Below are 23,123 nucleotides of genomic sequence, written 5' to 3'. Positions count from 1 at the left end.
TTAAATCTATTCGAAGTAGATTTGTTTCGCATTTGCTAACACGAGGGACGCTAAACGGATGGCATTTACTGCATCCGCCACCAGGGGGCGAGGGAGACATGACGGCGAATGGAGGCGTAAAAGTGACCGAACTAAGCGAACCTCGTTATGTTGCTGTCTCTCAATGAACTTCACGTGTTGTACGACCTTTCTACCCATGTTTGGCTGGAAAAAAACAACAAATGCTTTTTAATTCCTGTGTTTTATTTGCCTTGACTTGTTTTTCTCAGACATGCTGCTGGACCTGAGTGACCTTCTGCAGGTACGTTTCTACTGTCGATTATATCTGCTGATTGTTTTCCTAATTAATCAGTGAATTGTTTACAAAGAAACGTCCACTGTAGACTAACAATTTAAGCCATAAAGTGTTTCTTAAACTGACTTAAATCAATTATTTGATATATTAACTGATTCAAAAACTGAAATACCAGTAAAAATATATCCAAATATGATTTTTAAAATCTGATTTAAACAGTAAAACTGTAATTTTGTGGTCACACATTGTAAAGCACAAATTACTATTTGTAAAAATACAGATTTTTGACATTGTTTACAGCTTTTGGCCCGTTTTGTTTTGGTGCCTATTTTTTTTGTCACAGTCAATGTTTAGATTAATACCTGTTTTTTTCTGTGATTTTATTTGGTGTAGTCTATAACTGAACTAAACAAGGAAAATCTGTAAAATTGCAGTTAAAACATGATTTACCATTTTTCAATCCTTTGATATACGTGTTTTCTTTCAAATAACGACAAATATCTGTAAAAATATTCAAATACAGCAAAGAAAAGATGTAATTTTACAGTCAAACATTGCGATGCTATTTATAAAAATGCAGGCTGTTGATGTGATATTGTGATAAAGAAGCAGTTGCCAGACACTGGCGTGCTGATAGAGTTCCAGATATCAAATGAAGTCTCACCTCGCGAATATCGGAATTGCGCAGCAGCAGCAGCGGGGGGGTTAAGAATGGCTGAACTGTTATACGCAGATGATGCGGTGATTTACTTTAATAGTATCGAAGAGTTCAGTCAAATCCTCGCTATACATGACGACGCCTTCTCAAGATCCGGGTTGCAAATGTCATATTCTGAAACAGAGACCATGGCACTCAAGCTCTCTGTAAATAACACCAGCATTAAAAATGTCAGAATTTCGTTACTTGGACCGTCTGATTACAAACACAAACGTCGGCTGCCGCTCTACACTCGAGAATTGCTTCTGCGTTTTAAAAAATGGGCTGAATTGAAACACTGTCTGACCGATAAAGAAATCTATCTGGGTACACGTACAAAGATCCTAACTGCGTGCGTGAGATCGCGTTTACTATATGGAACCCAGACTCACGAGTTGTCAGCAGCCGACCTCCAAAAGATGGAGAATGTGTGGGATGGCTTCCTGAGAAAGATGGTGACCGGGGGGGATACGTCAGGAAAAACGCTCCCAGTAAAAGAAAGGCGTAGATCTAGCTTCACAAGTCGAAGGGGAGCTCAGTTGGGCTTACAAGATATCGAACGAGAAACTGTGGGATACCACCAGCACCGGTCATATAAGGGATGTTAGCCATGCACAATACTTGAAATATATGTCCCATGTGTGTCGCATGGAGAACAATGCCTTGCAAAAGCAGGTATTGTTTGACAGGCGAACACCCAATAGGACTTGGGCAAATGTTGAAAAGTTACTGGCACAGGCAAGGAGGACAATGCTGGATGGCTCGGACTTTAACCGGCTGTTGGACACACGCTTTAGTCCGCAGTCAGAGAGCAGGCCGTTTGGAAAACCTGATGATGACGATGTGCACTGTATTTACAGTTCAACCTGTTTAATGATTAACATGTAAATGCTGTTATTTTTCCCCTGTGATTTTAATAGTTTTGTCCTTGTAATTTAACCAAACGGAAAATCTGTAAATGACAGAAAAATAGTTTTAAAGTTTTTAAAAAATGTTTTCATACTGGCGTCCTCTCTGCTCGTCATCTATGTCGTAAAACAAATCGTACAAAAAGAACAGGTGTTACCAACACTGGAAAATATACACGGAGGCTCTACGTATCACAGATAATCTACTATTTACATTTTTTTATTTGTTTCTATGCTTGTTTCCCGTCTGCTTTGCATAAACGCAGCCTGCAGTTCAGCCGAAATCTCTCAGGTTTTTTAAGATCATGTGACTGTAGGTCGCAGCTGAGTCCGTCGTGGCTTCACGGCGACGGCAAAGAGCAGCAACTTTACTGTTTTCATGGAATCTGGAGTTTATTTTTGGCAGGTTTTTAAATGAGACATGCAGGGTAAAATGACGACACGTGGCTCAGTTTTCCAACAGAACATCAGTTTTTACAGTTTTTAGCTGATTAATGGAGTATTTCTTAGTATTTTTTAACATACTTTCCCACCCTGCTGGTGGGTTCTGGGGCTCAGCGGGTTTAAGCAAACTTTTTTATTTTAGTGTTTTTAAGCCCACTCTTTACCTCCAGCGGGGCGTCCCTGTTGCCTGACCGCCCTCCTCACATCCAGACTTTCGCCCGTGTAATTAAACCTGAGTCGTGCGTGTACAAATTTAGAAACCCCTCCATTTGTCTGCATATTTAATGGCAGCCGATTGGCGGTGAGTCAGGGGTGTGGTGCTGCCGGGACATTTCTCAGAGTCACAGCTGGTCTGGGGGCTTTTTATTTTTATGCTCCCAGCTGTCCTGGAGGAGCCGCCGCCCCTCCTCCACCACCGTGCACGCCCTGGCATTCAGGCCCACGAGTGGATTTGAAGTGGATTTTGGGTGGGTGGGGTCGGGGGGTTATTAATGCCGAGCGTTTCTGTGGGCTGGTTATACTCCACCAATCACTCCCGCATGGATCCACACCCAGAACACTTCACGCATTGTTTGGATGAGTGGTCGGCCTGTTGTCGCAAAGCTGCTCCGCTAAAGAGGATCAATACTGACTTTAAACATCAGCTGCTGTCTGTGGTTTTATCTCTGATGTGATCAGAGTTGAGCTCTGTTCATTTAGTGGCTCCAGAGTTAGTTTTTTTTCTCCAACATTAGATGAATTTCTGTGCACACATGCAGAGTTTCGTTATGAATCCGTGAACACCGCCTGCAGTTCAGCCGAAAACTCTCTGAAGTTTTGTCACGTGACCGTCGGTCGCAGCTGAGTCGCTCGTGGCTTCACGGTGGCGACAAGGAGAGCAGAAGTTTATGGTTTTTTTTTTGCAGGACTCTGTTAGAGGTAGAAATCAGAAAAAAAAACTAAAGTTGAATTTCTTTTATTTATTTTACAAAAATTGAAGAAGAGAAACAAACCTGGAACATTTTCTGATGCGTCCACAGGTGTGACCAACAAGAGAAACCGTAACACGACACACTGTGGATGTTAAACCGCTCAGAGCTTTAATTCGTCTTCGTCCTCTCTGCTCTGTGCCAAACGCTGCCTGCAGTTCAACCAAAAACCACACGGATTGTGTTTGTCGATCGCAGCTGAGTCAGTCGTAACTTTGTCAGTTGTCCTGAGTCAGAATCGAGCTGGTGGAAATGAGATGGAGATGTAATTTTTAAAAAACAAATAAAACTTTCCCAGACAAATTCGAGCCAAAATAATAAAAAAACAAAAAACAGGTGTAGAAGTCTGACTGAGAGTTACAGGAAACGCCTGATGGCAGCGATTGGCTCAAAGGGTTGTTCAACTAAATAGTAGTTCATGGGTCCCATCAGGCTGGTTTGCTTGTTTTTTTTCTAAACTTTTAAAAATGTTTCTGTTTAACCAGAATTCAAAAGCAATGTCATGGTTTTCATTAAATATTTATTTATTACGACTTTTGTCAATTTCAGCTTATTCCAGTGACTGAAGCTGTTTGTTTTCCTTCTTTAATGGGAGGGTTTGTACACATTTGAGGGCGACTGTAGGTTGGTTTTCACATCCAAACTCGCCGGCATCTTGAAGCTCACTTATTGGAATATCCCGGATGTCGTCATAATTCCATCCTGGACCGAGGCTGTGACAGTAAATGTGCAGCACTGACTGTATTTGGTGGTTTTTAAATAAAGATATTGTGCCTTTAGGAGAGTTGAAACAGCTAAACGATTATTTCAGTGTCAAGAATCCGTTTTAAATTAAAACCCTCGATCTGCGTCCAGCTGTCGAGCTGTGAAGTATCGAGTGACCTCGCTGCATTTCTTTCTATTTTTTTTTTTATGTCGTGTGTTTTGAGTCGACCCGGAAAGCTCCACTTAGCGCCGCGGCGGGCGGAGGATTATGTTCTCCTCGGGTTCTCGGGTTTAACCACAAGCTCCTCCGACGCCGACGCTTCAAGGCGGCGTGATTGATTTCAGAAAGCTCAGTTTACACGTAAATCGGGTTTAAACATAGAAACAAACAACTGAGGAATGTTGGCGGTTTTGAAGCTTGTTTTCGGAACATGTCTGCATCACATGGAAGGTGTAAAGTTAAATCACTTCAAAACCGTCCAACGTGAGGAGAAACACCCAGATGAGTGTGGAAGCGTTCATCTGACCCGATTAACTGAGAATTAATCAGTAATTAAAAACAAAACATCAGGGCTTTCATGAGCACAGCTAATCAATTCATCATTTAAGTCAGTTTTAGTTCAACATTTTAAGGCTACGCTAAGTTTAATTATCATTCTTATATTTACCAGTAATAAACTATTACTACAAAAAAAGTCCAAATATGTTGAGTTCTTTGGGACAACTGTGAAGCCGGAAGTGACCTATAAAATAAATCAACACTTTTTGGCTGAACTGCAGTCAGCGAATACTCAGAGAGGAGACGGGTAAAATGTAAATGGTAGAGTACAGTGGTGACCCGATAATCCGACACTCAATGTAAAAGCTTCTTCTATGTCGGATATCAAGGCTGTCGGATTGTCAAGACGGAGGTCGAGATACAAGGAGGGCTTGATGCTTGAAGGATGATTGGTTGTTAATTATTGTTCATAGTTGTTATAATATTTGTATGTAGTTCTTCCCTCAGGCTGCTTATTATTGCTTGAAACGTGGACCGTCACGTCTCCAGATCCAGACGTTCTCTTGTGAATCATTTTAGATCTTGGAGCTGTTTGGGAAGACCTCTGTAGGCAGCCACTTTTCTCCTTCACTTATCTGCAGTCGTGAGTTTCTTGAGCCCGACGTTTGTGAGCTGTAATCACAGTTTTTTTTTTTAAACCACTTGTTCCACTTCCTCCTCCTCCTCCTCCTGCTCCACCACATTTCTGCTTTTGTGTATAAATTCCTCGCTAGAATCCACTTTCCTGAAATAGCGGAGGAGCATCTGCCCGACTCCAGTGGGCCTCGAGAGGGAGAGTCCGTCCGTCTGCTCCCCCCCCTCCAGCCCGGAGGTCTGGAGAGAGTCGGCCTGAAGGAATCTGACCCGAGTTCACGACCCGATCCAGCAGCTTTCACTGCCGTCTGCTCTGGAGCTCCGCCGTTAACCTGCGACCGCGATGATGATAGATGCGCGGCCCCGAGGCTTTGTCCCTCGCCGGTGCCCGTCATCAGGTCCTTTCACATGCAGCGGGGGCGGGTCGCAGAGCCTTCTGGAGGTGTCGTGGGCTCCAGCACAATGAAGCATCTGTGAGGGGAGGGTCCAGTGTGATAACCCCGGTGACACACTTTACCCCCAGAAACCCCCCAAACACCCGGCTGCTGCTTCATCCGACTGGGCTTCTAGTATCCAAGCGACATTATTTTATAGTTTTGTCATCATGTAAATTAAAACTAGTTTTGTTTTCTGTGATTTAAATAGACATTTGTATTTAACAAAACAGCAAAAATCTGTACAATAACTGGTAAAAAAAAAAAAAAAAACACTTCACATGAATATTTTTAAGAAATTATGTCAAATATCTGTAAAAAAAAAAAAAAAAAAAAAAGCTATTTTTTTCTGATTTAAATACAGCAGAAAAATATATTTGAAGATCAATGAAATAAATGCAGAACGGTTTAAAAATGAACAAGTTGTTGAAGGATACATCCAACATGGTGAAACATCTTCCTACAGCTGATGAGCAGAGACTCAAAACTGGACTAAAGCTTTCTCCAAAAGGACTCGGTGTCATTTTGAACTCGTTTTAAGGCATTCTACACAATCTTTGGGTCACTTGCAGACGACACATTGAGCACGGTGAAACGTCTTTCTATCTTTGAGCAGAGTAACGTGAAACACGTTCTAACAGGTTGTAGAAATGCAAGCAGTAAAATATCTGACACATGTGGAGCCACCATTTCTTTTTCCAGTATTGTTAACACCTCGGAAAAACTTTGTTGATTTTGGAACTTCTCGGCTGAACTGTTCACGCAGAGCAGATAGGAGGCAAGTAGCAGTAAAATATCTTCAGTGTGTAGATGTTTTATTCTCCAGGAAATATCTTGCACATGTTGACTCCACATTTTTCTCAATTTTTAATAATATATAACCAACTTTCATTTCTTTCTTCCTTTTTAAAAATAAGAGAGACTTTTGGCATTACAGCTGTGCTAAAATGCACAGTCGGTATATCGGAGTTCTCTCTACGTGTAGTCGTGGTTGTTCTGTTTCCATAGAGGTACAGGACTTGAAAAATGAGTCAGCAGTGAGTAAAAACATGCCAAGAAGCTGTCTGGAGTGTTTGTTCCTGATGCTCCGATATCAAAAACACGAGCAGATATGGAAGCCGCAATCTCAGCCTCGTGTCAGGACAAGTTCTGGGATAATTAACTTCACCTTAAACGCAAATAGCTTGTTCCGTTTAGCTGCTTTTCCCTCCAAACCGCCCCCGTTATCATTGTGCCGATGTGTTGGGAACAATTGCCAGCGCGGTTATCTGCAAAGGTCACCCCTGTAACGATAAAAATAAACCTCCGTTTAGATACGGGGAGGTCGCAGGAGTCACCTCGACGAGACGACGTGCAGAAAAGACACCGAAAATAACCACGAACTGAGTCGACAGGCGGAGGTCAGATCTCCGGTTTGGACAAATCGATCAGCGGCTTCGGATATTTTGATTAGAAATTAATGGACGGAGCTGTGACTCGGAGGGAAACCCTTCAAATCCCTTCGAACGGCAGCCGAGCTCAGCTTTTAATCACTCATATTGGAGGGAAATGTTCCGCGACCTTCGGGGGTCAATTATGTAACCAGAACACTTAACCTGGCGGTGACGCAACAGCCTCGTTTGGCATCCAGACAGTCTGCTGCGACTCTACAAGTGGACAGAATCGCACAAGTCCGGTTAAATTAAACCTAACCGGAAGCTGGAGGGCTCACTTTAACTCATTGTCTTTTTACCTCTTCCGCAGGTGAACGTCTACGTCTTGGGAAAAACGTTCCTCGTGCTGGCCAGAGAACTTTGCATCAACGCTCCGGCTATAGGTACCCAACTCCACTCTGCTCTGTTTTTCATTCAGTCAGGCTCTTCAAGGGTTCGTTTTTCATATGTCGATAAATTACAACAACACAACTGTAACGACGTGTTTAAACCCTCTGAACCTCGAACGTGTTTCCTTCTAAAAAATACAGTCGTGACTCGATAATCCGACACTAAATGTAAAACCTTCTTTTATGTCGGATTGTCAAGACGGAGGTCGAGATACAAGGAGGGCTTGATGCCGGAAGGCTCATTTGTTGTTAATATTTATTGTTCATAGTTGTTATAATAACTGGTGTGTTGTTGGAACACTACGCACCGCTGGATTTCACGCCTAACTGACCAGTCGGTACATCAAAGGTAAGTACATCCGTGGGATTGTTCAGTCAGATAATACGCTGTTATCCTTATTTGTGACATAAAACGTCACATCAGAGTCGGAATCCAAGGCTGTCGGTGTGTTAAGGCTGTTTTTTTATGGGTTCTGTTTGTTTCCTGTCGGATAGCAAGGTTTGGATTGTTAAAGACTGTCAAGTCACGACTGTAGCATCGAAATGACATCGTTTATCAGAGCTACTAAAACGGAACATTTGTGTGATTTTCAGCTTTCTGATGTATCTCCACCATATCGTGGGCGACGTACGGGAAAAACAGGCCCGAAATACGCTTAAAATTTGTCATATTTTATCAAGATCAACTAATTCTACATGCAGCATTCAAAACATTTGCCCGAAGTTCTTTTTAAAAAAAACTTCTCGATGCCACCGAGACGCCAGGACTGACTCGAAAGTTCATGTGATTAAAACTTCTGAGACCATTGGGCTGAAGTGCAGGCAGTGTCAGAACCATTGTCAGGCACGTAAACTTCATTTAACCATAATATTTGGGGATATTTCTTCAAAATTACTTTGTTTTTTATGTTGTTCTTGTTTTTTTTCAAAAAAAGCCAGAAGAGACCAGATTCTGCATAAAACAAAACAAAAAAATTCTTCAGGTTGAGCTGCAGGCAGAGAGGAAAATCCATCCTACTGGATCAATAAATAAAGGCAGCATGGCTCAGAACCAGAGAACAGAGGAGCCAGTTGTTGGAGATACATCCAGCATGGTGGAACATCTTTCTACTTCTGATGAGCAGAGACTCAAAACTTGCCTCAAATTGTCCACAATGACTCGAATGTTATTTTAAATTCATTTTGGAGGAATTTTGGACAAGTTTTAAGTAATTTTGAACAGTTTTCCACTTATTTGGGATGTTTTTTTTGTGACTTTGGACCAATTTTGAGTAAATTTAGGCATCTGACTGCAAGTTATTCTTGACAATTTAAGAGTAAGAGGAAAATCTAACCTACTGGATCAATAAATAAATGCAGCATGGCTCAGACCCAGAGAACAGAGGAGCCAGTTGTTGGAGATACATCCAGCATGAAGGAACATTTTTCTACATCTGATGGTGGAACATCTTTCTACTGATGATGAGCAGAGTGATGTCCATTTTTTCCCCCAGTGTTGGTGACACCTGTGGCCTCTTGGTTTGATTTGTTTTATCGCATTATACCTGCATCATACTACACAGAAGAGTCCTTAATGGGTTTTCTGTTTCCATAAAGGTACAGGACTTCATAATGCCACGAAAAATGAACCACACACACACAAAAAAAAAAAACCCTGCTGGAGGTTTAGAGGGGATTTTGGCTATTTTGTCTGCGTATTGCTCGTCTTGTCCGACCGATAAAGACGTTTAGTTAAAATGATATAAAACAGGAGGAAATCCTGGTGGCCGCACAGCGTTCGTCATGTTTGCCGGGCGGACGGTTTAAAGGGCGGCTGCAGAGGTTTCATAACGCTGCGGGACTCGTGAGACGGATTAAAAAGGCGGGACGAAAACTGAAGCAGCACAAATGTTCTGACTCATCCTGCAGTGTGACTTGTGCAGCGTCTTGCAACGTTGAAGGCAAAACAAAGTGCTTGTAAAACTCCACACGTGCGGTTTTTACCAACTTTGCAAACTCCTCTGAAGTCTGAATTCTGCAGCTGCTTGGATCAACCAAACTGAAGTTAACAAGCTTTAAACGCTATGAAAGCATCCTGACTCTATTTGTAGTGCTTTAAACCTCTGCGCATTACTGTACATTTTTAAAGTCTTAACTTAGAGATTTCTGTGTTTTTACGTGGTCGATTTGGACCTCTGATCTCAGACCTGTTCTCGCCTGTTTGTCATTTTTGCGAGGCTCAACTCATCAAAATGACGTTTTGATCACAACGTTTACGATATCTTGTGCTGGGACGGTGGACATCATGACGCCTTCTTGCCACAGCAGATCCACGCAGACACTCCTTTCCACGGAAATGATGCAAAATACTGAAATAATACACTAAATTATTACAGGAAACCGCTGATGTACGGTCGACCTTCTTGAGGCAGAGCTTTGCATGTCAAATACATCTGAAATGCTGTGCTTTGTTGGTTTTAATTTGGATTTACTGGCTCCTAAACGTGCACAGTGCAGCTAAATCAGGAGAAAATTAGCAAAAATAAATATATCAAGCTCTGACTCAGCAGATATTTGACAGTCAGGATGAGAACCTTTAAGTGCTGTGACTTTCCAGCAAGAAATGCTACCTTGAACAAAGACCTCAGGACCCATTTAAACCTTCATCCCCTAAAGATTTGCCCGTCAGACCCCTTCATTAATCCATCCAAGGCTGCAGAAGCTGCATGTTTCCATAAACTCGGACTGCAGTTCCCACTGCTGTAACCAGAGGGCGCTGCAGCCCCTCTAATCCCGGCTCCCTCCCTCTCCCAGGCAACATAATGATGTGACATCTGCGGCTTCGATCACATTATAACCTTTATGTTTCATCGTCAGGTGTATAAGCATTCTTGTACAGAACACATCTGGTCTATAACAGCATCAAGCTGTTAACAGTTAAATTGTATTTTACAAAAGACACGTTTCTGAGGCCGTCCTCTGAAGTGCAAAACAACTCAACAAGATTTCTACTCTTTTTTTTTTTTGTTTGTTTTTTTTTGCATTTAGAATCATAACACTACATAAAGTTTGCTCCTCGTGTAATATTGCTGCTTTGGACTATAGTAACAACATTGTATATAGACTTGCAATTACACAATTTGAAGCAGTCCCTACTTGTTCCAGTTGTGGAGCTCAGCGTGATTACATAACCACAGATCACTGTATTAATGTTGTTTCTACAGCAGCCGCAGCCCTTGAACACAAGCGTCAGAGCAAATAACGTTAAATCAGCTTTTTTTAAATAAAAAAATAACATTAAATTAAATAAGATAAAACAACAGCTCCTTCGCTTTTTAAAATAGTCTCTCAAAGAACTAACCAGGCCATTTAGTGTGACATTACTCAAGTGTCTTTAATGCTACATTACGTTGAAGGCTGGGAGGCGACGTAAACATCCGTCCGGGGCAGCTCATGCGTAGAACACGAGCTCGGGGATCTGTCCTCCCTGTACTCCGGTACCGTTGGTGCTGTCCGAGGAGCACTGGAACTGAAACGTCACCTTCCCACACTGCACCTCCGTCATGCCCTCCTGGCCGAAGTAGCTCAGCTCGTTGCCATCCAGCACGGCGCTCACCGTGTAGAAGGCGTCCTGCTCCACCTGGACCGGATGCTCGAACCACACCGGAAACGTACTGCTCGACCCGTCCGACACAAACTTAGTGAGGTTCTGCGCCAGGATCGCCCCCTGTCTCTTCAGCTCAATTTTGACGCTGTACTCGGCCTTGCCGCCGCTTGACCCGTACAGTCCCAAACCGGCAATAAAGATCCTCTTGTCCACTGCGAACTGAATGCTGTCGCAGCGGCCGCGGTAGCGCCACTGGTTGCTCCGGTAGGCCGAGGACTGGAAGCGGTGGCACCGCTGAGGAGCCAAACCCTTCCTGGCCGTAAGAGGAAAGTCCAGTTTGGGCTTTTTAGCCGCCGTGTACCACAGGAACACATTGTGCGTCTCCTCCAGTGTCAGGATATCGGACTGTGCCGCCCCGTTAGCAAACTCCTCCAGGCTCATGGTGGGGATTCGCACCAAGAACAGCGCCTTGCCCAACACTTCTCTCTTGTTGCGGGTGGTCGGCCCTAATCCTTGTCTCTTGCACTCCGCCGTGGCCCAGTTCATGACCGCCTCGAACACCACCACCTCCTTGGTGTTGAGCGTCTCCCTGCGCAGGATGATGTCCAGCGTCTGCAGGTCGATCTCGCAGAAGCCCTCTGATCGCAGCGCGAGCTCGGCCTGGGCGTCGATCACCTCCCAGCAGCGCTGCGTCAGCTCAGGCTCCTCGAACAGGCGGCTCTGGGAAAGCAGCACGCAGGCGTTCTTGGCCTCCAGGCTGGTTTCCAGGAAGGTGACGCAAGCTTTGGCCAACGCCGGGACGATGTACTTCTTGGCAGCGTACAGGGTGGCCAGCACCGTGTCCGCCTCCAGGTCGATCTCATCGCTGTACATGTACCTGGAAGAAGGAAGAGAGCCTTAAATGAATAAACATTATACCTCCTGGCATTGATGTGAACACAGATCAACTACTTCTTTATTATAGCAGATAAAAAGACGCCGTATGAGCAACGTATGAGCTCCTCATTGCATCAAGAGTCCAGCAGAAAAGAAAAAAAAAATCATCTGTCTTCCCAGAGAGGATTATTTGGCTTTTTTCAAAAGGCCCAAAAGTCCACAACAGTTTTTCAAATAGACTAAATCAGAAGTTTGTGGTCGTCTTCTACTGCAAACATGAGAATATTGTCTTCATAGTAGACATGATGATTCCTACCTGGCGTAGCAGCTCTACGGACCTACGACAAAATACTAAAATAGATCAAATAAACAACAGACTTCTGTGTTTAAGTGGTCGACCTGAACGTCTAATCTCACACCAGCGTTTGAGCCGTTTAAAAAAAAAAAAACAACAATAAATGAGGTTAGAATCATGGAGTTTACAACATGATAACTTTTTCTCCCAACAGCAGATCCACAGAGACACTCCTCATGTCAAAAAAAAGATAGGAAATACTAAAACAACACACTAAAGTATTACAGGAAACTGTTGATGTAGGTTCCACTTTCTTGAAGCAGAGATCTGCACGTCAGATATATGTGATGTATCGTGTTTTTGCTGATCAGCTAAATGTGCACGGATCAAATAAAAAAGAAAAATATGAGCAAGTTGGGGCCGGATTAACTGACTTTGGCTCCTTGTTGCTTCGTGAGCAAAAAGCAAAATGGAAAAAAAATGATCATCCCGTTTTATCCCGGAGAGGATTGAACGATGACTTTACTTCTCCAAAAAGGCCCGACGGTCCACGACGTCGTCTCGAGCCAAAGCAACTGAATGAGCAACAAAGGCACGATATTTATAACTGCTAGTCTCCAAAAAAAAAAAGAAAAAAAAAGTGTTTCTACTTGAACAAAGAGCGCTGAGAAAACCAGCAATTACAGAGCTGCTGCTGCTGCTGCTGCTGCTGCCTCTGCTCTCTGGCGCTCGCAGCATTTTGGCATTCGCCTCTGCTCAGCTTTGGATGAGTAATAATACGCTTTGAAGTGACACTGACTGCGCTTGTCATCTCTGCTTCTGGTTGGCTCGTGTGAAGGCGAATGGTGAGTGGCTTACTTCAGCAGAATTAGAAAAGCAGCAGGTTCCACATCTGGGATATGGATCTCGGACTCCTCCTCCGCCAGATCGCCGTAAAACATGGCACAGAAGACCGAGCTTCCCACGGCCAGCACATACTGGGAGGGGAGGGGAGGAGGAAACATGCGTCAGAGGAAGCTTTGCTAAGTTCAATACAGCAGCAGGAACTGTTCTTTTCACCAGCGAAGGCACAAACAACTTAAAAGTTAAAATGCATTCAGCTTTTCTCCCCCCTCCGGGTCTTTATTTACCTTGTGCGCCGGCACCTTCTGAGATCCCCCCAAAGGCCCGACGATGAAGTGGACATCAGCCATCAGCTCATTGTTAAACATCAAGGCGTTCCTAAAAAGAGCAGGGCAGGTTTTCACGAGCAAGCCTCAAGTCGTTGTGTAACACCCCAGTCCTCCCACACTGCTTTTGCCTGGAGACACTGGTTATTTTCATGGGTTCGGAGCCGCAGTGGAAGAGCTGCAGAGGACGACTCGTTGTGGTGCCAATTAATCACTCGGCCCGTCGCTTTTAACGCGATCTGTCACAAGTTCCCAGAGCGCGTGGTGACATTTTTAAATGCCTGGTTTTGGCAAATCAACAGATGATTTTGCTAAAAATGGAGACGATTAGCATTCGAGGGCTTGTAGCACGTTAGGTTACAAAAACAACCGACTGACTACTGGTGTGGTTTGCATGCGAGCAGGAATACAGCATTTATACCCGTTTATAACGCAGGAACGCTGAGCTAACTGATGCTAGCTGCTCACAGTAGTGACACATTATTGCACATTTTTGCTTTTTCCATTAATGCACGCATGTTATTACAAGAGCCTCAACAATTAATTGAACAATTCTGAACCAAATGATCAGTTTGAGTCATTTTTTAAAGAAAAAAAGTCAAAATTCTCTTATTTCAACTTCAAAAAAGTGATTATTTCCTCATTTCTTTACTTCCTTATGATTTTTAAACTGATTTTTTTTTTTGCATTGTGGACAAAACAAGGAAACATGTGACAAACAAACAACCAAATAACATTGAGAGGACGTTAGTTGTCAACTGTTCAAGTAACCAGCAACCATTTTCATAATTGGTTAATCAGTCTGAGTCATTGCATTTTTAGTTGTTTTTTCTCTCCTCTTTTATTGGAGTAAACACATTATGTTTGGGTTGTGGGCGAAATTTGTCATCTTAGGAAACACTAATCGACATTAAATAGAACATATGATTGTTTAACGTGAATATTTTTGTGATTCTTTCCTCCTCTGTTGCAGCAAACTGATGAACTTTGGTTTGTAGATCAGATTTGTCATCTTGGGGAAACAATGACAGACATTTTTCAGCCCGAATGATTCTTAAATGTGAATATTATTCTGGTTTCATCACTCCTCTATTGCAGTAAACTGATTATTTTTAGGTGGTGGATTGAGAAAACCTTTTTCCTGACATTTTCTAGATCAACTGGTTGGTAAATGTGAATGTTTTCTGGTTTCTTTCTGGTTGTTTTTGTATTGTAGATGAAGTTGTCATCCCAGGAAACACTAGGAGACACTTTTCACCTCTTTTTTTCTTACATTTTTCAGCCCAAATGATTCGTAAATGTGAATATTTTCTGGTTTCATTACTCCTCTATTGCAGTAAGCTGATTATCTTTGACATCTTGTGAAAGACTAAGAGACATTTTTCCTTTTTTTTCCTGACATTTTATGGACCAAATGTTCGGTTTGGTTTTGAAGCAACTCGGCAAACACCTGCATAATGTCAGATATATACAGCAGGTGTTATTTATAACCGGCTCCTGCAGGAATAGTCCAAAATAGAAGCACCTCTGCAGCTTTTCCTCTTTGCAAACTACGTGTACGGTGCAGTTATTGCCTGACAGTGACTTTGAGGACTTCACAGGGACACATTTTGTCGGGTACCTCTCTCGGAGCGTGGGGTGGCTGCACTGCCAGCTGGGTGGGTCCACGTTGTTGTTGTTGATGTTCTGCTGGGTGGTCGGGGTGGTCGCCGCGCTGCTGCTGCTGCTGGCCTGGCTCACCGGCGCCTCCTTGGTCTTCTCGGCGTCCGCCACCGTGGTGCCGTTGGCCAGGTTGGTGTTGTTGGTGTTGGCGGGGTACAGCTCCGCAGCCATCTTCTCCTTCTGCTTCTTCTTGCTCGACAGCGACAGAGTCAGGATCTCATAACAGACCGGCAGCTTCTTTGACTTTTTCAGGGTTTCTGGAAGTAGCAGGAGGTAAGTGAGACACCTCATGATCCGGCCATGATGGAGCAACCTGCAGTCTGCCGTTGGCATCGGCACAAGCGACCGGGCTGCTGCGCGTTAGTGCCCGGCGAGCGGAGTGGCTTCGGGGTGGTCGACACGGACTGAGGGACGGTCGAGGTTGTGTGTGTTGTTTTTCTTTTTTTACTCTAATAATTATTCGCTCCCGTGACGCCGCTTCAAAACGGCCGACATGTAAAATCCGTCCAGGCCCGGTGGAGTCGGTTCCCTCCTCCGCGTCCAACTTCGACCGCAAACACTTTCGCTCGGCTCCCCGGCGGTCAGCTCATCCTCCCCGGACCGACGCAACGTCCGCGGCGCCTGCTTTCCCTTTTCCCAGCGAGTGTGTTAATCCGGAGAGTCTCCCGGCGATAATCCTCCCCGATATGTGTCCGTCTTTGACCGGCTGTCGACCGACTGGAAGCCCGCTGCGCTGCTCCGCTGCCACCGTCCTCCTCCGCCGTAAACACTCGTTTGTCGGAGTTTTTCGGCTCTGCTCTATTTTTTTTTCCTGATTTTTTTTCCTCTCTCGTCGTGATCTTCTCGGACGCCCAGGGCTCGCCGAGGACCAATCAGATACACGCACCGCGCTGACGTCAGCAGGGCAGAAACCCCGCCCCCAGTGGCTCCGCAGAGTGCGTCACCGGACAGACGGGCTGACTCCGCCCCCTCAGCAGGGACGTAGGCGGAAACAGTGGAGGTCGCGGGGCCGAGGGGGGGGCCCCCGGGCCCCCTCTGGTAGTGAGGGGACTGTAGTGGGCATTTTGGACATCTGTTGTCTCTATTCTTGTAGTTTTGTGTGGTTTTTTTTTTTGCCATTTTGTGTCTCTTTGAGTTTGTTTTTTCTATACATTTGTGTCTCTGTGTAATCATTTAGTCTGTTTTTGGTTGTTTTGTGTGTTATTCTCTAATTTTGCATTTCTTTGTGGTTCCATTTTTTTTTTCCTAGAGTCATTTTGTGTCTCGTCGTTTTGTTTTTGTGTCTCTTCGTAGTCATTTTGTTTGTTTCTGGTTGTTTTGTGTTTTTTTCAGTCATTTAGCATTTATTTGTGGTTGTTTTATTTTATTTTTTACAGTCATTTTGTGTGTTTGTGTTATTTTTGTGTCTCCGTAGTTATTTTCTGTGTGTGATTGTTTGGTGTCTATTTTTCTGTCGTGTTGCGTCTCTTTATAGTCATTTGGTCTGTTTGTGGTTATTTTATTTGTGGTTTGTTTGGTGTATACTTTGTCATTCTGTGTCTCTGTGTAATCATTTTGTCTGTTTGTGGTTGTTTTGTGTGATTTTCGGTTATTTTGCATTTTCTTTTGTGGATGTTTTATTTGTTTGTTTTTTTTCAGTCACTTTGTGTCGTTGAGTTTGTTTTGTGTGTCTGTGTGTTCTTTGTCATTTTGTGTCTCTTTGTCATTTTGTAAATCTCTGTGGCTGTTCTGCGTTTCTTTGTCATATTGTGCTTTGTGCCACTTTGTTTTGTGTGTTTTTACCCTGATTTTGTGTTGCTCTTTGGTCCATTAGTCCACCACAGGTAGATGTTTTGTGTGTTTTTCTTATTTTGTGTCTTGTTTTCGGTCATTTTGTGTATTTTTGTGGGTGTCATTTTGTGTCTCTGTGGTTGTTGTCTTTCATTTTGGCAGTTTTGTGTGGTTTTGCAGTCATTTTGCTGTTGTTTTGTGAATCTATGTGAACATTTTGTGCATGTTTTTGGTCATGTTGTGTCTCTTTGGGGTTGTTTCATGTATCTGCATGTGTGTGTGAGCACAAATCAGTGTGTTTTTTTGCCTTTTGGACCATTTTTAGTGACATGTCTTTTGTTCTAAACTGCCCAAACAGACAAAATGACCTCATGTCTGAATGTTTCACCTCAGTGGAGCTGAACATCAGAGAATAACTCAGTCAGCCAAAGCATTATTGGGTTTTGTGTCTCTTCCCAGTGCTGTCATTTATTAAATTAAATTTATTAGAGAAAGTGAACCTCTGAGACCCATTTCTGTTCCCAGTGTCGACCAGAATCCGTTGCAGTTTTGGGGTTTCGAAGCTTCCCCACGAGCGAGTGATGGAGCTTTAATGCTATTCATGCAGCTCTGCTCCCACGTCTGATTGAAAGGAGAAAGTTTGCGGCCCTTCTCCGGAGGTGGTCAAAGTAATTTTGGGGAATGTAGGCGAGGCAGGTCGAGGGAAAGTGGGTACACGAAAAAGGTAAACTGCAGCACTCCATCACAGAATGACTCCTGGGCTGTTTGAGCATCGCAGATTGATTATATTCGACAGCGGAGGAGGATTTGAGGTGGATTTTTTTTTTCTGCAGACACTCGGCAGAAGTTGGAGCAGCGATGACCAGCTCTGCAGACGTATCATTACATGGTGAAGGGGGAAGGGATCAGCCTGGATCTTATTACCAGCTGGCTCTACCAGCTTTCCACTGGACTGCTCTCTAGCCAGAGCCACTGACTTCAAAGATATTCGACTCCGCCGTCGTAGCCGGAGCACGAAACTCTACTTTTTTTTTTTTGTCTGCAGTTGGAAGCAGGGTTCCTCCTAATGTCAGTAGTAACCCTCTGAACCCCTGAGGGTTGAAAGGCGTGTTGTCTTTCAAAAAATCGCCAGAATTACACCAATTATCAGAACCAGAAACTGTAAAAACAGAAAGAATTGTGGGGTTTGCACCTTACTGAAAGGTCCTTGAACTAATCACCTGTGATGTGCTGTTCTGCCTGGAAAATCCAAACTAAATCAGACTGTACTGTCGTCAGATTTCATCAGAATCACGTCGTTCTACTGATCTCATTCAGAATTTAGCCTTACAACCCCGACACCTGCTGGGGGTTTATTTTCTCTTTCTTTTTTAAAATCATTTTGGACAATTTTAGAGGAAAATCCAGCCTACTGGATCAATAAATAAATGTAGTATGGCTCAGAAACAGAGAACAGAGGAGCCAGTTGTTGGAGATACATCCAGCATGGAGGAACATCTTTCTACAGATGATGAGCAGAGACTTAAAATTGGACTCAAAATTGGACTCATAATGACTCAAATATTGTAATTTTCAACAAATTTGGGGTCATTCTGAACAAGTTTCAGGTCATTTTGAACCATTTTTCATACATTTTGGACATTTTTTTGTTGCTTGGAGCCAATTTTGAATCAATTTGGGCAAGTTTCAAGTTCCTTTTTCATAAAAAGAGGTAAATCCAACCTACTGGATCAATAAATGAATGCAGCATGATTCGGAAACAGGGAACAGAGGAGCCAGTTGTTGGAGATACATCCAGCATGGAGGAACATCTTTCTAGCGTTGACCGACTCAAAACTGGTGTCAAAATTGCTCAGACTGGTTCCAAAACTGCCATTTTGGACAATTTTTAAATAATTCTGGACAAGGTTTAAGTCATTTCAGGCTTTAAAAAAACAAACAAACAAACAAAAAAACCTTTCGACACTTACCCTTGAGGGATTGGCCTACATGGAAAGAATCGGCTGCACCAGAACCAAAATTTTGGTTTTGTGTGTGTGTATGGTCAATTTGTGTCTGTTTTTGGTAGTTTAGCATGTTCTGTGCATCGGTATGTATTTAATTACTGTCTCTCTATCCATTTTGTGTCTCTTTGTCGTCGTTTTGTGTATTTTTGTTAATTTTGTGCATGTATGTGTGTGTTTTGTGTGCCTTTGTGTTAACTTTTTGCCTTTTTGTTGTCATTTTGTGCATCTATGTTGTCAGTTTGTGCAAATATGTGCATTTTTTTGTGTCTCTTTGTGGTCGTTTGTGTGACTGTGTAGCCTTTTTGGGCATTTTCTTGGTAGTTTTGTGCATTTGTTGGGCATGCTTCATGTGTCTTTTTTGTCATTTTATGTCGTCGTGGTAATTTTGTCATATCTAATCTTTGTGTATGTTTTTTGTGTCTTTGTGGTCATTCTGTGTCTCTTTAGTGTTGGTTTGTGTCTCTTTGTAGTCTGTTTGGTCATTTTGTGTCTGTTTTTGGTAGTTTTGTGTGTTTTTACAGTCATGTTGGGTCTCTTTAGGTTTGTTCCTTGAGTCTGTTTGTTCGTTATGTCTCATTTTTTAGTGTTTTTGCACAGCTGTGTGGACGTTTCGTGTTACTTTATGGTCACTGTTTGCCATTTAGTTGTCATTTAGTGTCGTCTTGCTGTCATTTTGCACATATATATGGAGCCTTTGTGTTCATTTTGTGTCTCTGGGTTTGTTTTATATGTCTGCATGTATGTGTGTGCAAAAATCAATCTTTTTTTATTACTTTTTTTATTTATTTTTTTGCTCTTTTTCAAAAACTCCCGTCTGAAACGAGGCAGCCTTACCCTCAGCACCGACCCGTGAGCCTCCCAGTAAAACCAGTGTCCTCGCGCCGGCTGCTAATGAGCTCCGCTGGAAGACGGGAGGATTAGCATTTAGTTCGAGTGCACCTGAAGCAGCCTGGCTCTCCGTCTTCCAGGTTTTCTCAGCTGGGGGAAGGATTTGAGGGGAAACGGTCCAACCAGACGCTGGCGGTTGTGACTTTCTGAATGTCTCGGGGAAACTTCACACGGTGTCGTTTGTCAGAAACTTGATGGGAAACGCTAAAATGAATGAGTGTTTCTTGGGATTTCTTCTGCTCCTGTTGTATTTTTACAATGCGGCGCCGTTTTATTTCCATAAATCATAAACGGATAAAAGTTAAATTTCTCTGATTTTTAATGTTACAGGAAAATAAAACAAACAAACCTGGAAGCAGCAAATCCAGGATTTTTCCAGGTGCTCACATGTGTACAAAAAACAAAGCTATATTTTATAGATATTTTACTATTTTGATTTTTTTGATAAACACGTTTCTTGGTTTTTACATCAACAAATTACATTTAAGTTGTTTTCCAGCATATAAAAACCATAAAGCAAGCCTAATGACAGTATACAAAAAATAATAAATGGTTAAATAAAATAAAACGACACATATAAACACACACATACTTCAAGATGAAATGTGCCAAAATTCAGAGAATATAGAAGATTAAACTTGTTTTCAGCAAAGTTTTCAGTCTTCAATCTCAACACAACAGAAATAAAAAAAACGAGGACAAATGTATAGACGCGTCTAAATCGACATATTTCTCTCACTAAAATTAAAATTAGTTTAAGGTTAACATCCTTTTCTGCTTCAATTTTTAAACTGTTCAAACGCTGCCTGCAGTTCAGCCCAAACAGCCGGGGCAGATTTTCCCTGTCGTTTGCGGTGAGAAGCACAAAATATTTATTTTTTCTTCTCATAATGTGGTTCGAGATTAAGCTTATATTTGGTTAATTTTTCCAACACGGTGTCGCGTCACAAATGAGCAGCTCCAGGATCTTCAGAAGATCAGACCAGTTTTTACAGTTTCTGTCTCTGACAAGCAGTGTGATTTGAAGGTTTTTTTAAGATAACACGTCTTTCAGAAGTTGGTGGTTGGTTTTGGAGTTCACAGGATAAAAATTAACATTTAAACATTATTAAAAAACAAACACAAAATAGCGTACAAATGCCCGTCTGTACTGTTTTTTTTTGTTTTTTTTAAAAAGCTTTTTAAACTCGTTTCAGAGCATCACCGCTGAAACAGCGTCAGTCCTCCTGACGTCTGCAGTTCATTTAGAGACTCGACTGAAAGCGTTCAGAAACACTCTGCAGCTGAGTCCGTTTCCCATCGTTGACCCAGTTTCTGTTTTGAAAGGTTTCTGAGACGTGATGCTAAATAAGAGACAGAAAACTGGTTTATTGGCGGTCGCAGAGAAACTCTGAACCTCCACTCAGAACACCTTAACTCTAATAAAACCTCCAAGTGCTCACAGGCGTAAGAAAAAGCTCTATATACAGCAGATTGTTTACTGCTTAGATTTTCAACTTGTGTCCATGCCTTTCAAACACTGCCTGCAGTTCAGCCGAGACAGCCGGGTCAGATTTGCCTGTCATTTGTGGCGAGAAGCACAATGTTTGTGTGTAATATCTAACACTCTGAGCCTCCACCTAGAGGAGCTTAGCGCTAATGAAACCTCTCTCCTCCCGCCGACAGACCCCTGCCTCTACATTCCTCGCTTCGCCCAGCTGCTGGAGTTTGGCGAGAAGAACCACGAGGTGTCGATGACGGCGTTGCGACTGGTGCAGAGGATGAAGAGGGACTGGATGCACACCGGACGGAGGCCGTCGGGACTCTGTGGAGCAGGTAGCCGCGATATAAACCCGAGAAAAGTCAAACGCCGCCTTTTAGAAAACCTGGTCAACGAAGGGAGTTGATACCCAGTGTGGTGACATCCCTGACTGGGGTTTTAGGTTTTTGCTGAGCTGGCTAACTCAAAGAAAGTCGGGATTTGTTAAAACTGCTTTGTAGAACACTTGCTATCCTGCTCTCCCTACTCTCACCCAACCAGTCGAGGTCTTCCCTGAGCCTGGTTCTGTCGGAGGTTTTTTTCCCCCTATTAGAGTTTTTTTTTTTTTTTGGTTCCTTCCCACCGCCTGCTCAGAGGAAATCCAAAGGGAGCGTTGGATTGTTGGGTTCTCTGTTTAAATGTGTATATTAAGCGCTGTGAGATGACATATGTTGTGAATTATGCTCTGTAAATAAAATTCAATTGTATTAAATCGAATTGTAATGAAAGCGACAAAGGAGCAAACTGAACATGCAAAGTTCTGATCGACTCGAGGATGTTTGTTTAGCGTCACTTTTAACAGCCAACTCCTGTTTTCTGAACGTTCTCGGGCCTTTTTCTGGTCTGAACTCTTCACGTCCGCCTGGTCGTTGAGTCCTGGTTCAGGTGAAGCTCAGAACCCGACAACGGCGAAACCCGAAGCAGCTTCCTGCATGTTTACGCTCGCCGTTTTAATTCTCTTCTGTTGCTCTGCTGCATCGCCTGAATAATTAATCGCTCGTCATAAATCATTGAGGAGGACTCGACTCGGCTGGAAGCAGGGAAAGTTTGTCCCGAAATGTGATGCAAAAAAATAAAAAAGCGCCGGTGTGGACCGAAGCAGAAACACGTAAAAGTTTCCCTCAGGACGGATGAATGTTTAAATCCTGGACAAAGAGGTTGTGAATGCGATAAATGACGGAGGCTTTTCAAGGCAACGGCGACGAAATGTTTGCCAAAGTCCTCGGCGGAGCTAAAAGCCGCCACTCGGCTCCGAGAGGCTGCTGGAAGTGTGCATGTGGAAGCAGGAGCAGGCATCTATCTTTTAACAGGCTCTCGAGCGAAGGCAAGTCTAATGACGGTTACATAACTGTTCCCCTTCAAGGCTCGTGCTGCAACTCATTGCATAATATTAGTGTTGTTGTTACTCCTTTTTAAAACTGTGTTTTTGTGTGTGGGGGCGGACTGCCGGCTGCTGCCGTCCTTCAGTGTTTCAGGTGGAAACGCAGAGAAAACACCTCAAAACTAAACATGTTACTGAGTGTTTGAGTCACAGGTTTGGCCTCTGCTCTCGTTTATGTGTCAACATGTTGAGATATAAGAGAAAAATGGAAGTCCTTCCTATGTTCTGCTTTTTTTTTTTGTTTTTGTTTTGCAAGTTTATTTGTAAGTGCTTGATTTTTAACCCTCTCAACCCCAAAATCTAACATGAGGTTTGAAAGGCATGTTAACTTTTAAAAAAAATCACTAAAATTACACCATTTATCAGAGCCAGAAACTGTAAAAACAAGAAAAATCCAAATGAATCATGTGAGTTGTGCTGCTCTGTCGGGAAAATCTACCAAAGCTAAGCCTAAAATTGACATTCAGTTTGCTTTATTCTACATATCTTGGCCAAAATATTCACCAAAGTTCACACCAATTTGCTATAAATGCCAATGACATCACCTTTCTCCATCCAGGAGGAGT

General features: G+C 43.0%; 2 protein-coding genes across 2 annotated transcripts in view; one reads left to right on the top strand and one right to left on the bottom strand.

Moving 5' to 3' along the window:
• brf1a (BRF1 general transcription factor IIIB subunit a) overlaps positions 1 to 23,123 on the top strand; it is a gene marked incomplete at its 3' end in the record, with an annotated part of 133,898 nt that overhangs the window by 20,612 nt on the left and 90,163 nt on the right. Inside the window, exons 5-7 of the mRNA XM_008278275.1 lie at positions 270 to 301; positions 7,327 to 7,399; positions 21,323 to 21,472. Coding sequence (XP_008276497.1) covers positions 270 to 301; positions 7,327 to 7,399; positions 21,323 to 21,472 — 255 coding nt within the window. The remainder of the gene's footprint in view (positions 1 to 269; positions 302 to 7,326; positions 7,400 to 21,322; positions 21,473 to 23,123) is intronic.
• LOC103354738 (BTB/POZ domain-containing protein 6-B) lies at positions 10,226 to 15,812 on the bottom strand. Its single transcript, XM_008278216.1, has 4 exons — positions 14,953 to 15,812; positions 13,293 to 13,383; positions 13,021 to 13,139; positions 10,226 to 11,868 (listed from the first exon to the last, which is right to left on the bottom strand). Exons 1-4 carry the CDS (start codon positions 15,324 to 15,326, stop codon positions 10,836 to 10,838), a joined length of 1,617 nt encoding a protein of 538 aa, XP_008276438.1. The 5' UTR covers positions 15,327 to 15,812; the 3' UTR covers positions 10,226 to 10,835.

This window comes from Stegastes partitus, unplaced genomic scaffold (genome assembly GCF_000690725.1).
Source record: "Stegastes partitus isolate 25-593 unplaced genomic scaffold, Stegastes_partitus-1.0.2 Scaffold119, whole genome shotgun sequence".
In the NCBI taxonomy this organism is placed as follows: Eukaryota; Metazoa; Chordata; class Actinopteri; family Pomacentridae; genus Stegastes; species Stegastes partitus.
Note: the sequence above shows the minus strand (reverse complement) of the source record. Positions and strands in the feature narration are given on the sequence as shown.